This window comes from Juglans regia, chromosome 4, assembly GCF_001411555.2.
Source record: "Juglans regia cultivar Chandler chromosome 4, Walnut 2.0, whole genome shotgun sequence".
NCBI classification, from domain to species: domain Eukaryota; kingdom Viridiplantae; phylum Streptophyta; class Magnoliopsida; order Fagales; family Juglandaceae; genus Juglans; species Juglans regia.
In genome coordinates, this window is record NC_049904.1 from 22061672 (window position 1) to 22077499 (window position 15828).

The 15828-nt window shown below is 36.9% G+C and overlaps 1 protein-coding gene across 2 annotated transcripts; it reads left to right on the top strand.

Moving 5' to 3' along the window:
• The first annotated feature begins 243 nt into the window (after positions 1-243).
• LOC109019849 (MACPF domain-containing protein CAD1-like) lies at positions 244-11217 on the top strand. 2 transcript variants are annotated; one of them, XM_035689579.1, is made up of 7 exons: positions 642-751; positions 5112-5203; positions 7285-7523; positions 8196-8391; positions 8632-8815; positions 9503-9654; positions 10440-11217. In XM_035689579.1, the coding sequence occupies exons 2-7, from the start codon at positions 5129-5131 to the stop codon at positions 11070-11072; spliced, it is 1479 nt and encodes a 492-aa protein (XP_035545472.1). In that variant the 5' UTR covers positions 642-751; positions 5112-5128; the 3' UTR covers positions 11073-11217. The 2 variants fall into 2 exon arrangements, with proteins under 2 accessions (XP_018857764.2, XP_035545472.1); XM_019002219.2 differs by lacking the exon at positions 5112-5203 and having other exon boundaries at positions 244-751.
• Positions 11218-15828: the final 4611 nt, after the last annotated feature.

Below are 15828 nucleotides of genomic sequence, written 5' to 3' on the forward strand. Positions count from 1 at the left end.
CGAACCGGACCGGTCCTATATGTGACTCGGTCCAGTCTAGGGTGGACAATTCTTAAACCGAATAGGTCCGGTCCGGTCCATAAAATGGCCCAAGACCGGACCGGACCGGACCGAACTCACCCCTATTCTTAATTTGGATATGGATCTGAAAAAGAATGACCAGTCAACTAGGAAGCCTTCTCCCCTAGAACCGAAAAACGCGTTGTGAGCCATTATTACAGTCAAAGGCCTGCCTTTAGAACAAAGACAAAGCTCACCAACTAGCAAAGTTCAAAGCTTTTACCCATACCTCGCCATTTCCGCAACAAAACAAAAGAGACCCAAAACGAATACACTTTCATCTGCTTCCTAGGAACATGAATTTCACAATCAACAACAGCCGCCGTAAGACCACATCTTGTTCCCTGCTTCCTCTTGTTTTCCACCGATGAATGATCCTTCCACTATGGACAACTCAGAAACAACAACAAGATCAGCAACGACAACAACGAGAAGCTTTAGCTCTGATGCTTTGTCCACCACTCTCTGCAACTCAATCCAAGCTCTGGGTCGAGGCTTCGATGTCACCTCAGATATTAGGCTCCTATACTGCAAGGGAGCTTCTGGGTCGAGGCTGGTTCATCTTGATGAGGACCACACCAGGGATCTTGTTCTTAACGATGGCGTTGTGGTGCCAAATGTGCCTGTTGACATTGAGTGCTCCATGGGGAATAGTGGCATAGAGAGAAGATCTGTGTGCAGCTTCCATGAGGTGGTTTCTTGATCTATTTTGTTCAGTTGTTTTTATTTCAGTCGTGGTGAGATGTAATTCTTGAATATTTTCAGGGTATAATTCTAAAATTCTTGAATATTGATAATCTTTTTCTTTTCTCCGCTTTTTCAGTCGTTGGTGGGTTTGAGATTTAGGTTTTATTTATATCGTTCAATCTGGTTTAGATTTCTCTGGAAACTTGTTTTTCTTTATTTTTAGTTGGTACTGACATAAATATCCGGGATATTGGTTTTCTTCTCCTAGATTTGGTTAGGTCACGAATTATGATTGGTTAACTTTCAACTCGTTTACTCTCGTTGTGAACTGGGCTTGCTGGGTTTTTTGTATTTGTTCATATGAGGGTTCTTCAGAACCATTAACACTGATTTTTAGCTTTCAATCATTGTGTCTTTTTTTCTTTTTATTTTGCCTTCTAAGATCATTTGTGGATTCCGGTTGTCAATAACAGAATGGTCTAGTATATTGGGACTGCAAATTAAAAAGGAAGTGCATTGAAAATCATAAACCAAAAATGAATAGAACAAAAAAACACTATATACTAAGTCACTCATGAAAAGTTCTGTAAAAATGCAATAACAATTTGCCATGATTCCTTTGTAGAATTATAATCTCTGACCACCATTTTGATCCTCTAACTTGACTCTTATTTGAAATTTGGGTGGTTAAATTGGACCACATTTTAGCCCCTTATAAACTTGGCACTAGTTGAATTATGATAATACAGCTCTAATCTTTTGGCGTTGTTGGGGAACTCTTATATCTGTTTTATTTTAAGGTCATCAAATCATTGGGAGATGTGATTAGAAACTACATGACTTGCCTGGAGACTGGAGTATATCATACTTTTGTAATCTTATGGGTCTTCGGAAAGCAATCTGGTCCAAATTGTGATTGTGTTGTCGATAGTGTTAGAGATATACTCTAAACCTGCATTGCAGTTTGTAGTTCTAAGTATTTAAGCTCCATCACTTCCTTTAAAAAAATACGTCTATTTGAACATTAGATAGATTTGATCTCCTTGAAAAATAATGTATGGAGATAATGGTCCAGTAACTGATAGTAACTAAGTTTTATGCTATTAGCCTAACAACTCTATACTTTTAAAGTTCTTTCCAACAAGCTGAAGGTTTTGGGGCAAAAAAAAATTTATAAGTAATGAAGTATTTTAGTGACGAAGAATAATAGGCATAGTCCAAGTACATAGGATGTATACAAGAGATACATCAATGCTTGATGAACAACTGTTACAAAAAACTCATGGACTCTTAATCTGTATAAATCTATCACTTGTGACCATTGAAATTGAGTGTTGAAAAAGAAAGCTCTAAATTCATCCGTTGTCCACTTGTGATCTTCAAACCTCCCATCACTTTTCCCACCAAAGGCATCATGATAAACAAATGGGAGCCATTATCCAACTTGTTGCAATTTTTGGATTGCCTTGTAAGCCTCTCCAACTTGCTAAGAACTCAACCACTCTTCTAGGCATCCATCCATGCCCATTCTGCCCTATTAAAAAAATATTCCATAGTGTCCTTGCTATCTCTTAGTGTAAAAGTAAGTGATCAACAATTTCACTGTTTCTTTTGCACATATAACACCTGCCCATTACGATAATCCAAAGACACTTTCTCAGGTTGTCAATGAAGAGAATCTTCCCTAAGGAAACTGTCCTTACAAGAAAAGCTGCATTCAGAGGTGTTAATTTTCTGGATACTCATCCAAGGAAAATAACTTGTATCTTGAGTAGCAAGAGCCTGATAGGATGAACAGACAGTGAACTTCCCTTTTTCTTGACAGGGTCCTAAAAAGCTCGCCTGCTTCTCCCACTGTCATTGTAGCAGAGTACAACAAACATGTGGTGGATCTCTTAGCTTGTTGGCAAGGTTTTAAGGGGATTCATCGTATTGTTGCTATTTGGAGGATGATCCCTTTATTTTTGATGTGGCGTTTATGGTTGGAAAGAAATGGGCAGTGCTTTGAAGATAGAAACGTTCGATGGGAGAACGTAGAGAGTTTTTCTTTAGGACTTTGTGTTTTTGGGCAAAGGCTCTTGTTTTGAATGGAGACAATCTTCATGATTTGCTTTTAGCCTATTCTAGTTCCTAGCTTTTAGGTGTTTTCTCTTGTATAATTCCTATGTACTTGGGCTTTAAGGACCTTACCACCACACTAAAGTTCATGCCAGATTGGATGTAAAAAAAGTAAGGGGATCATCTACAATTAAAAGGTGGGATATTATGGGTGTGTCAATGTTTCTTCTACCCGTAGAAAATCTCAAAAAGAAGCCTCCCTCCAAACCTGAAATCATTTTACCATCCATGACCATAAAGAGACAAAATGCTTGATTGAGGAACACCATTTCATCCTAAAGCCACATCTCATAGGTAATAGGACTTTCCCATTCACATGATCATAGGCCTTCTCCATGTCCAGTTTGCATAGTATCCACAGTTCTCCTGACTTGAGCTTACTATTGAAGCACTCGTTAGCTATATGTACCAAATCTAGGATTTGCCTACCCCTTACAAATCCAATTTGGGACTTTGAGATAATCATCTCCATTATTGTGCCCATTCTGTTCCCAAAGACTTTGGATGTGGTTTTATAACATCTCATTCACAAGATTGATAGAACGGTAACCACTTACATCCACTGCACCCAGTGTTTTAGGAATGAGTGCTACAAAGGCTGCTTTGAGGCCTTTTCAAATCTCCCAATTGATTGGAACTCTTGAAAAGCGCCCATAACATCATCTTTAAGTACGTCCCAACGTCTGAAGGAAGACCATGGTGAAGCCGTAAAGACCTAAAGCTTTGCCACTAGCCACACCTTTCACCACTTTTGTGATCTTTGTCTCTTCAAAAGGACTCAAGCCACTCCGGGCCCTATTGGTCTATGGTGCTAAATGCTAACCCATCAAGCTTCAAGAACTTCTGGTATTGCTGGTGAAAAAGAACCGATGTGCAAAATTTTTGTTATGTATTGCTGGCTAATGGAGCCAAGGAAAATCGTGGCAATGTGGGGACCAGTGGTGTCTGAAGTTGATTTACAAAGTGCATAGATTTATGTGGGCCAAAACATTGGATTATGTCATTATGAGGACATTGAGTAGCATTTCTTGAAAATGATGGTTGTTGGCTTCTAGTTATTCCATTCAATATTGGTGAACATTATTGTTCAAAGATTCTAGTGGAAATGTAAGTAGGATCTCCCCCCCCCCCTCCTTCTTTTTATCTTTGACCCTATCTACAATATCCTGCATGCAACAATATCTATAGGGAAACCATCAATTTTATTCATATATTTCAAATTTGAAGGAAAATAATTAGGGTGTCTCATTTAGGGTTTACTGGTCACCCTATCTTACCAACATCATTAAATGCACTAGCATCATAAACCTTGCTTCATAATTCAGATATTTAGAAGGTTCATTGGCCTTTGTTGTCAATTTGGCAATCAATTTGGATGGGTAGAGAAACTTCAGCTTTGTTCGTTTCTATGACAGCTTTAGCTTTTGACCTTTAGAATCTACTTGTTGTCCAAGAGTTCCAATGTCTAGCTGGGTTGGAGAACACTCAGATATCTTTCAAGGGTAGATTCTGTTGTTGGGAGAGAGAGATTCATGATGTGGGTGGTATCTAAGCTGTTGGGTAGAAGTTATATCTAAAAAGTTGTGGCACAATTTTCCTTTTTAAGTTGGATTTCTGGATTAGGTTTGGCTCACATGAGACCTCAGATAAATGTGTGCTGTTGCTTTTGTGGCACAATTTTGATTTTTACTTTTAGTTATGGATTAGGATTGGCTGACATGAGAACTCAGATAAAGGCATGCTGTTGCTCAGAGATCTGAATAAAAAGAATCATCTGATAATGGACAGTAAAGATCTTTTTTTGAATTGGGATAGTAATCAATGTCCTTGAAAATAATCATATGAGGAAATCCTGGATTGCCTAGTTTGTCATATATGATATGGAAAAAAGAGGCCTGTTGGTCAGGGAAAATGCATTTTTGTTTCAATGGCAGATGCTGATTTTCTTCTGCTGCAGTTCTAGTATAGCAACCAATTAGTCTTTATATAGACCAGGCTGGCAGCAAGCAACCAAGCAACTGATCAAAGTATCTTTTGAAGATCAATAGACATTTAGTTAAGCATTTGGAAACCCTATTAAAATGTATTATTTTTTTCTTCTTGGAAAAAGGGAACCTAAGACCTAACCAGACATCACTCAACCCCTTTACAACTGGTAATTGGATTACAGTTGCGTTATGTTGCTGGTTTGCCATTATTTTGAATTCTAGTCTGAATCTGCAAACTGAATTTTTTTTAAGCTTCAGCTTCTTTGGAGCATATAATGGAGAAGGTCATTGGTAAACAGCTTCCCCTCTGTTTGAGCAAGTTGATGTTTGCAGGGATAGAGCTGTCTTTGGTAATGATGAAGCCTTATATTTTTTCTTGAGTTCATTATCTGATTGGATGACTGCTTTAGGCACCACCCATTTCATTTCATCTTTAGATTTTGTGATCTTATGAACTTCAGATTGTAACTTTTAGGAGCTGCTCTAGTGCTCCACCTGTGTACTTGTGCATTCTCCCCTTATAAATATTTATTCTTATATAAGAAAATGACAAGTTATGGAAGCCAAACCACGATGGTCCTTCAAGCATTCTTTAAGCATATTCATAGCCAATATCACTATATGTACTCTAACAAGGGCACTCCAATGATATTCTTGTTGAATGTGAGCTCCCAAAGCTGTGGATGGGTCTTTATTTGTATTTTTTTCACTTTTGTTTTTCCAGTATACTTCAATTTGCTTAGATGTATAACTTATAATTTCAAACTTATTAGGAGCACCGTAGTTCTGTTTATTGATCTATATTTGCAAAAGAATTGATGATATCTTTTTTTTTTTTGATCAGTAAAAGATAAATATTATATATATGAATGAAATAGGTATAGACCTTGTACACAGGAAGTATACAAAAGTACTCCTAATTACATTCTAAGAACGATAAAATAAAGACAATAATTCCTGGATATTATCCCCATCGAATACAATAGTAGAAAACCGACACATTAAAGTATGGAGAAAAAAATTCTTTAACTTGGTCATTGAGCGTTCCTTATCTTCAAAGCAACGTGCGTTCCTTTCTAACCAAATACACCTCATAATACACAACGGAATCATCTTCCATACTGCTACCACTTGATGACTACCTTGCATATTTGGCCAACACCCTAACAAATCCACCATCCTCATAGGCATAACCCAAGCAACATCAACCCTTACAAAGATTTCATCCCACAACACCCTTGCAAACTCACAGTGTAATAATAGATGATCCACAGATTCTCCATTCTTTTTGCACATGTAACACCAATCCAACACTACACAACCTCTCTTTCTCAGATTTTCAGTGGTCAATATCTTCCCAAGAGCAGCACTCCAAACAAAAAAAGAAACTTTCGAAAGCACACGAGATCTCCAAATACTCTTCCAGGGAAACTGAATACTACCTCGTTGTGTTGTTAAGATATTGTAATACGCCTTCACTGTACATATCTTGTGGTTGTTAGTCCGCCACTTCAAACTATCTCGCTGCGCCGTAGGAATCTTCATTGAGTATAATAGGCTGAAAAATTCTAATACTATAGGTAATTCCCAATTATGGAAATCCCTAATAAAAAGAACATTCCATTGCTGCACACCATGAGAGTATACACGCACATCTGCCACTGAAGCTTCCCCATTAACTGCAATACGATGTAAGGCCGGAAAAACCCTTTCCAAAGCATAATCTCCACACCATACGTCTCGCCAAAATCTAATACAAACGCCCTCACCAGCCACAAAGCGTATTTGATTTACAAACCCTGGCTATCCCTTCCTTATGTACTTCCATAAACCCACACCATACCTCCCTCCCACTTCCTTAGAGCACCAACCACCCCAATCGGCCCCATATCTAGCATCAATAGTTTCCTTCCACAATGATCCCCTCTCCATATGATATCTCCATAACCATTTTTCCAATAATGCTTTATTAAAAATTCTCAAATTACATACTCCCAACCCCCCATTCACAACTAAGGCACATACGGTTTTCCATTTAACAAGATGGAACTTCTTTTCCTCCCCCATACCTCCCCATAAAAAAGCCCTGAAAAGTTTCTCCAATCTATTCACCACCCCTACAGGCATAGGAAACAAAGATAGAGCATATCCATTGATGATATCTTGCGGTCATAATCTTATTTCTAGATTAATTCAAGTCATTATATTCTCACTTAATTGTTCGTCATGAAGAACGATCCTTGGTTTTCATACATTCATAAACCACTGTTTGTTGTTTCTGTATTTGGTATCATGCCTATGTTTTGTATGTTGTAAATCATTCATGCAAAGATGTTTTGGATTTTTTTCTCCTGATACAATCAAACAATTTACCTCTTTTTGTTTTTAGCCTATCAGTGTTTAATTGATGCCTTTGTTACTGAAATTCCAGATGGCAGAATATTTTAATAAGAAAGCAGGTGTATCAGGACGCATCCCACTGGGGAGTTTTAATGCGATGTTCAATTTCACTGGTTCTTGGCAAATTGATGAAGCAGCTACGAAATCTCTTGCTATGGTCGGATACATCATTCCCCTGTTTGAAGTAAAATTAGCAAAATCAAATTTATGTTTACGTGAAGAAATCAAACGTGTTGTTCCATACTCTTGGGATTTTGCATCTTTGGCAAGGTCAGCAATTCATCACTGATTTTTATTGTTGTAATTCCCTTAACTTTAGTTCTGGAAATATTCTACCTACTTTTCATTTCTTTAGATTTGAAATTTTTTCTTTAAATAGATATTCTAGCATGATACAATAGTACCTATTAAGATCAATAAGTGGAAACATCTTCCGAAAGGACACTCTTTGACCTGGAGGGGCCACTCTTTTACTTCCTGTGATATGTACACACCATGATGACCAGTTTATCACCCAGGCAAAATGGGGGTTTTTAGTCCCAGTGGATAATGCCTCTTTCCAAGTATGTATTTGACACACTAGTAATGGTGTTTCACTTGGTCTACCCTGGGAGAAAAGGATAACAGCACGGATCCACTGGTATCATCTTTGTATTGAAAAATCTTGCAACTACCAGTTACAATGTGATATTCTGATTATAATTGTCCCGTTAATACATATAGAAGGAATTTAATAGTTCCTAACTGTAATGATTTCACAATATGGAGTGACTGCGTCTGGATGACTAAAATAGATCAACTCCATGTTCCAGTCAACATTCAAACTGGAAAGATACAGTGCCATATTATGAGCATGATTTTTTTCTGTTAATACTTAGATGAATTTGATGGTCTGGCAGCATGTTTCTGAATGGAATTTCCATTTTTTCTCCCACTTTTCAGTTTTATTGAAAATTTTGGTACCCATATTGTTACCTCAGCAACAATTGGTGGAAGAGATGTAGTTTATATCAGGCAACACCAGTCCTCTCCTTTGTCCACATTGGATGTTGAGAGCTATTTGAAAGACATTGGGGATCAGAGGTTTCTGGACTTAAAAGGCCAAGCAAGTGCTGGTCCCTTAAAATACAAGGACAAGGTCAGTATATGGTGCTATTGCTTCAAAACTAGTTCTCCGAAAAAGTGGTATTTACTCCCAGAAGCCTGAGGGAACTTTTAGCTCATTGCATCATGCCTTTTTGTTCTTGATTGTGTCTCTGGTGAAATATATTTCTGTCCATTTTCTGTTTAATTCCATAAATTCTCCTCTTGGCATATACGCACGCCTTTGCACACGCAAAGAAAATAAAAAATAAAAGTTCTAAGTCTTTTGCTGCAGGATGTCACTGTAATTTTTAGGAGGAGAGGAGGCGATGATCTTGAGCAGAGTCATGCTAAGTGGGCAGAGACTGTGAAATTGGCACCCGATGTGATTAACATGACATTTACACCCATTGTTTCTCTGTTGGAAGGTGTGCCTGGAATAAAGCATTTGGCCCGTGCAATTGAGTTATATCTAGAGTGTAAGATCTCATCCACTTTGTTTGCTTGAAAAGTGAGTTTATTTGCAATTCTTTTTTTGATTGTCACCGGGTGTCTGAAAACAAACTCCGACTAATCCTGGGGGGCAATTGTAGAAAGTAGTTACTAAAATTATTATCACAACATATTAAAAGAAAAAGAAGAGGACTCATAACAATCTAGTTACCCTATTATTTTAACTGTGAAGGGTTTGAAGCCATTTTAAAAATCTATTCAATTTTTATACATAGTTAAATGCTCTTTAATTATAATGACCAGTGATCAAGATAAGGGGAATATACTTTTCGGACAAATGTCTTAGAATTTCATGCACTCTTGGTTGATAAGGCCTTTCAACAAAATATGGTTGCACCACCAGATCATATCCTCTCCTTTTCTCTTTACATGATTGATTCTTACTGGACCCGCTGCTATAGCATTGTAAACATTGTTGTCAATCTTGCTACCCGTTGTAAAAACTCATCTTTTTTATTGTCATCCTGATGTATTGGTTTTGTGATTCTTATGAGCTAAATAAAGCTCTAAATACCCTTAGCAATATACTAACTGGAATTTCATTTGGACATGTTTAGGAGCAGTCTTATTCATATTCTTCCTACTATGGAATAGTTATTTAACAAAAATGCTTTACTTATTATTGTCTTGCTATCTTTTATTGCTTTTACCAGACAAGCCACCCATTGAAGACTTGCAGTATTTCTTGGATTTTCAAATTGCTCGAGCTTGGGCCCCAGAACAGAATCTACAAAGAAAGGAGCCTGTGTGTCCCTTCCTTCAGTTCAGCTTGATGGGCCCAAAGCTATATGTGAGCCAGGATCAGGTATTCTTTGCAGTTACAGTGACTCTTATGTGTAATCATTATGAATTTGAAACTGTCTTCCAAGTGGTTCAGACATGTCCTGCATTTTTTATTTAATTTTCTGTGCTTCTAAATAATAAAAGAGACTGAAAAAAGTAAAGCAAGAAAAAAGGAGTTTGAGGGAGTAAATTCAATGCAGGAATGTCTAAACAAAATCGTGTTTTTATCTCTTTCTTCCTCTTTTTTGTTTTTGTTTTGTTATTGTTTTTATCCATCTTCATATATGTGATTCCTGGTTTGACATCTCTCTGATCATTCTCGGATATGTTGATGCGGGCTTGAAAGATAAGACACTAGGAGTTGTAAGCATCCATTGCAATTGTTTCATACTAGCTAGCCACTGGAGCCAGGAAGGTTCTATTTCTGCAACATGGTACTCAGGATAGGCTATAATTTTTTAATGACTTGATCTTTTCTCCCCTCCCCATGCAAAAATGTGCGAATGTGTGTGTGAGAAGAGGGGGGTGACTAGGGTTGGGGGGAGAGGGAGAGAGGGAATCTTTGAATTGGGTCGATGTACAACTTCTCACTTCAGGTTTCTCACCTTGTTCTTGGCTTACTGCAGTTCCATTGAGAGAAAAAGTAAAGCTAATGCACAATTAGAATATCTCTCCTTAACATGTTACTCTTCATTATCTTTTGTTAATTGTATCACCTTTGAATACCTAGTGTTTATCTCTCTCCAGATTGACTACCACTGCCAATTCAAGGTTTTCTACCTATGATTAAACATGTTTCCATTACAGGTAACAGTCGGTCGGAAGCCAGTGACTGGGCTTAGACTTAACCTAGAAGGGAGCAAACAGAATCGACTTGCTATCCATTTGCAACATTTAGTGTCTCTTCCAAAAATTCTTCAACCCCATTGGGATGCGCACGTGGCCATTGGTGCACCCAAGTGGCAGGGTCCAGAGGAACAAGATAGTCGTTGGTTTGAGCCAATCAAGTGGAAGAACTTCTCCCATGTCAGCACTGCACCCATTCAGCATACTGATACTTGCATTGGAGACCTTTCTGGTGTTCATATTGTCACAGGGGCTCAGCTTGGTGTATGGGAATTTGGCCCCAAGAACGTGTTACACCTCAAACTTCTCTTCTCTAATGTACCGGGATGTACAATAAGGCGGTCTGTTTGGGATCACAACCCTTCCACACTTCATAATTCACTGAGGTCTGATGGCAGTTCTTCATCATTTTCAAGTGACAAAAAGGAAGATAATTCAAGCCAAATTGGAAAACTGGCAAAAATTGTAGACTTCACAGAAATGTCAAAGGGGCCACAAGATATCCCTGGTCATTGGCTAGTCACAGGGGCAAAACTTGGGGTTGATAAGGGAAAGATTGTATTGCGCATAAAATACTCCTTGCTGAATTACTGATGTGTTCGTCTTTTTTTTTTTTTTTTTTGTAGTTTTACCCACCCCAGTAGAAACTATAGTCAAGCATTCTTTGAATAGCCAATACCAGTTCTGTTGTGTACATTGTGTTTTTTACTCTACAGCCACTTTGTTGATAGTCACATAATTGATTAGCAGAGTACCATTTATTCTAGAACTTGGTTTGCATTTTTGTTTATTGAAAAGGCAGGTTTTCTTAATGACAGGCTTGATTATTTTTAATAAAATTCGATTTTTCTTCATTGAGGTGATGATCCATTCTTCTTGATTGATGAAGTTTTACTTTCTCTGCATTTTATATTTTTTGATAATGATATCTATTTCCAAATTCATGTCTTCCATTTTTTTCAATGCTGAAAATGTGGTGCTTGGGACTAATATTTGGCGAATTGGACCTCAATCTTTCATTGTTAAGCCACATCAGCTGGAGTTCATGTAATTTGCAAAGTTCTACAAGATATCTCATGAGTGTAGGAAGTGAACCAAAGGCTAGAGGCAGTCAGTTTGTGCAAGCGCCATGCAAACGGCGCTGACGTGGAAAAATGAAAACAACGTAGTTTTCATATCGTTTTAATTTTTCGCAGTTTGCCCCCATTTCCCCAGCTCTCCCTCCTCTCTGTGTTTCGACCCCTTCCTTCTCTCTGTGTTTCTTCGATCCCGAGACCTCTTTGTTTCTCTTCCCATTTGCCCCTTCCTTCCTTCCTCTTTGAGTCATTCGTCTCTGTGTCGCAGTGAACCCCCTTCCTTCCTTCCTCTCTGTTTCTCACCTCAGCTACCCCTTCCATCCTTCATCTCTGTGTCGCGGCGAAACCCCTTCCTTCCTTCTTCTTTGTGTCTCGAAGACCCTCAAGAAATTTCTCTCCAGCGGCGAAGCCCCTTCCTTCCTTCCTCTTTGTCTCGAAGACCCTCAAGAAATTTACAAAATGCAATTTCTCTCACTCGAAGCCCTTCCATTTCCCTTCATCCCGAGTTCTCACCTCCCTCGAAGATGACCCATAGACCTCCCTCCCTCCTAACCCTAACCCAGCCCATTTCCCTTCATCATGAAACCCTAACCCTAACCAGCCCCTTTCCCTCATCCCAATACCCTAGCCCTAACCCAGCCCTTTTCCCTTCATTCCGAAATCTTAACCCTAACCCTAACCAGCCCCTTTCCCTTTCCTTCATCCCGAAACCCTAACCCTAACCCTAACCCAGCCCCTTTTCCTTCATCCCGAAACCCTAATCCTAGAAGAAGGTAGGTGATCAATGAACAAGGAAGAGACTCATCCTAATATTAGTTCTTGCTTACTAAAATAAAAATATTGTTCTAATTTGTAAGTAAACATGATCAATATTAAACTGCATGGAGTTGAAAACAATATTTAATATTAATCGTCATATTCTTAATTATCAATCATTTCTTATCTCAAAATATGATATAAAATAATAATTGTCATATCACATTACTGTAAAGGATGATTTAAACTGAGGGATGATAACTAAAAAAAAAAATGATGCATGAATCACATTTTATGTCTCATGAATAAATTAATTGGTTAAGCAATTTCTCACATGTCCACACATTCTTTTTTGATATACATATACTGTGAGATTCTTCCCATCAAAAAGGTTTTGAACCACTAGTACAGCTAGCTTTCACCAACATCTGTTCATATATAGCAGGGAATCTAAAACCAATTAATAAAAGTCAATGCACAAATATTAATTATTGTTAATCCTAATTCCTATATATGCTCATATATATTATTTTCTTAGTCTATTATTAGCTTTTGTTTACTTTTCAACTCTTGGAGTTTGGAGTTTTTTCTGGTGATCATGTTTGGACTAGTGAATGGATTGTGTCTATGGTATACACGCATTGTATTCCTTTTGAATGCTTGGATCACGATAGGGCTAGTGAATGTGTTGTGCATTATTAAGTCAAAAGACTACTTAGTTCTCTTTCAAAAGCTTCCACAATTCCACAAATCTTTTGTTTCCCTTTCTTTTTGTGTTTGTTTTAATGTTTTTGACAGTAACAAAAATTTGGGTGTATGATTCTTATGAAGCATCTTCTGTAATGAAAGAGTAGTATGGTTAGCATTATTTTCTTAATCTATTATTTGCTTTTGTTTTTCTTTTCAACTCTTGGAGTTTGGAGTTTTTTCTGGTGATCATGCTTAGACTAGTGAATGGATTGTGCCTTGTACACAGGTAAAATATTTGTTCTTTGGCTCTATTGTTTGATTTAATTCAATAGTAGTTGTGCTTATATTTCTTAAGTTCCATTTTCCATGGATGATTGGAATGTTGAACTGAAAACTTGCTATAATATGACAACCAGTGCTATACTGTTCAATCTAGAGTAACTTTTATTTATATATTTCCCTCTCTTTTTGTTTTTGTTTTAATGTTTTTTTCAAAACTACTGACTCATCTGAAACTGGAGTCTCAGCAAGCAAGCGCTAGTCTCAAAAAAGAACAAGTACCAAGCAAACTGCCTAGAGACCCATTGGGACCTTAATTGGTCTCATTTTTTTACTTGGACACAAAACTTTCACCAACATATGTTTATTCAACCCTGTGGATGATTTAAAAAGTCTTTCATGGAATTTATCTCTGCTACTTTGCTAACATTTTTTTATTTTATGTTGTATTGCTTGATTGACCATTTATTTATGGTTAACTTCTTAAACATGATGATTTACTGGGAAAAATATAGGATTGGTTTATGTGTGTCTTTTGATATGTGTGCCTTTTCATTGTGATTCTGGTTCATGTTAGAATGTCGTCATCATCATCGTCTTCTTCAACCTTTGGCAAACGTACTTTGGCATCTCCATTGTGCTTCTGTGAGGTTGAAGCTATATTGAGATACTCAAATACTAAGGCAAATCTAGGACGACCCTTCTTAGGGTGTCCAAAGTATAACACGAAGGTAACTACAGGACTTGTAATGTAACATGTTTAATGAATTGCTTAATATTACGTACGTCTAACATTTGAATTATCTTTGTGTGCAAAATATCAAGAATTACCATACTGTAAATATTTCAAATGAGCAGATAGTTACCAATACACAGAGCTACAAGAAAGAAAAAATGAACTGTCAAGGAAGGAAGAAGAGCTTAAGAAGAGACTCAAAGATGTCGAAAATAAAGTAACTGAGCTCCTTAAGATAGTAGATGACATCAAGAAGTTAGAGATAGTGCTATATAGTATATCTGAGGAGGTTTGGAAAAATGAGTTGGTGCTTCTTGAGAGAGAAGCTGTCCTAAGGCGTTCACACACGCTATCCCAAGTGTACTTTAGTCTTTTTGTAGTTGTTTGTTGTTATTTATTGACTCGGTAGTGGTTTATGTTACATCTTATTCTAAATTTGTAGTTTAAGTGTTATAAGTTATTTTAATTATTAGATTTGTATAATTAAGTGTTGTTAGTTATTTAGAGAATTGAATTTGTAGTTTAGTTTGAATTGTAGTTTTCCATTCTAATTTCCAGCTTTTCATTACTTTCTAATTTGAATTCATATCATTAGAATGGAAAACTATACAAGGTGATAAATGAATCTAGCTAAATGGAAAAAGCGGGACTGCTTTGTGTATGTAATGTAAAGATTGAGTAGTTCCAGAATTATTTTTAAAACCGTGTATGTAATGATTGCTTTGTGTAAAGATTGCTTGTGTATGTAATGTAAAGATTGCTTTGAGCATGTAATGTAAGGGAATCTAGCTAAATGGAAAAAGCGGGACTGCTTTGTGTAAAGATTGGTTTGTGTATGTAATGTAAAGGAATCTAGCTAAATGGAAAAAGCAGTGGCGCTATGGTTAGCCAAATGGATTATGAACCCAGCAATACCAACAACACAATCAGTTCTACTCAAGCCAAAAAGCCATCCTACTCAAACCAATGGAGCGATTGAACCATGAAAAAGTTAAAAACTTTTTTATCAGAACTCAGAGATGGCCGTATTTGTTGCAATTGACCATTTGTCTTTGAATGTACCTATTATACTCCTGGCAATGCATAATAATCCTACTCAAACCTGTTGCATCACTAGTAATATAAATAATTATAAAATCTTTGTTCTTCCAAACATAATTGGAAATACTACCACTTTCCAAGTTTTGTGAATATAAAATAATTACAAAAACTTTAACCACCAAGCTTTCTTCTTACAAAACAATTACAAAAACTCCTAAATACCACCAAGCTTTCATCTTACAAAATAATCTCAAAAACTATAACCACCAAGCTTTCTTCTTACAAAATAATTACAAAAACTCATCAATGCCACCAAGCTTTCTTCTTACAAAAATAATTACAAAACCTATCACTTGCCAAACTTGCAAAAATTAAAATTCAACCTTTTTGCACTGGTCGTGACCCATCACAACCCAAGGAGGTCCGGTTGTGCGCCATCCAACCCAAAAAAATCTGCTAGAATTAATATGAAAATATTAATGTCATCTAAATATTACAATTAAATTGTGCAAAGTTTAGAAATGTTACACTTTCTTGGCTACCAATCACTGTTTCTCTGTACTGGGTTCCACTACTGTCAATTACTGAGCTGTCTAGAATAGGTTGTTTATAAATAACAAAATTCTTAGTAAATATTAAAAGCAGGACAAGTTACCATCTCAACTTTCCACATGATTAGCATTGATCACAATACAAATATTCACCAATAATGAATGGGGGCGAAATCATTGTTTAATTGATAAATAGATCTATTTCTGATACCTGCACTTGT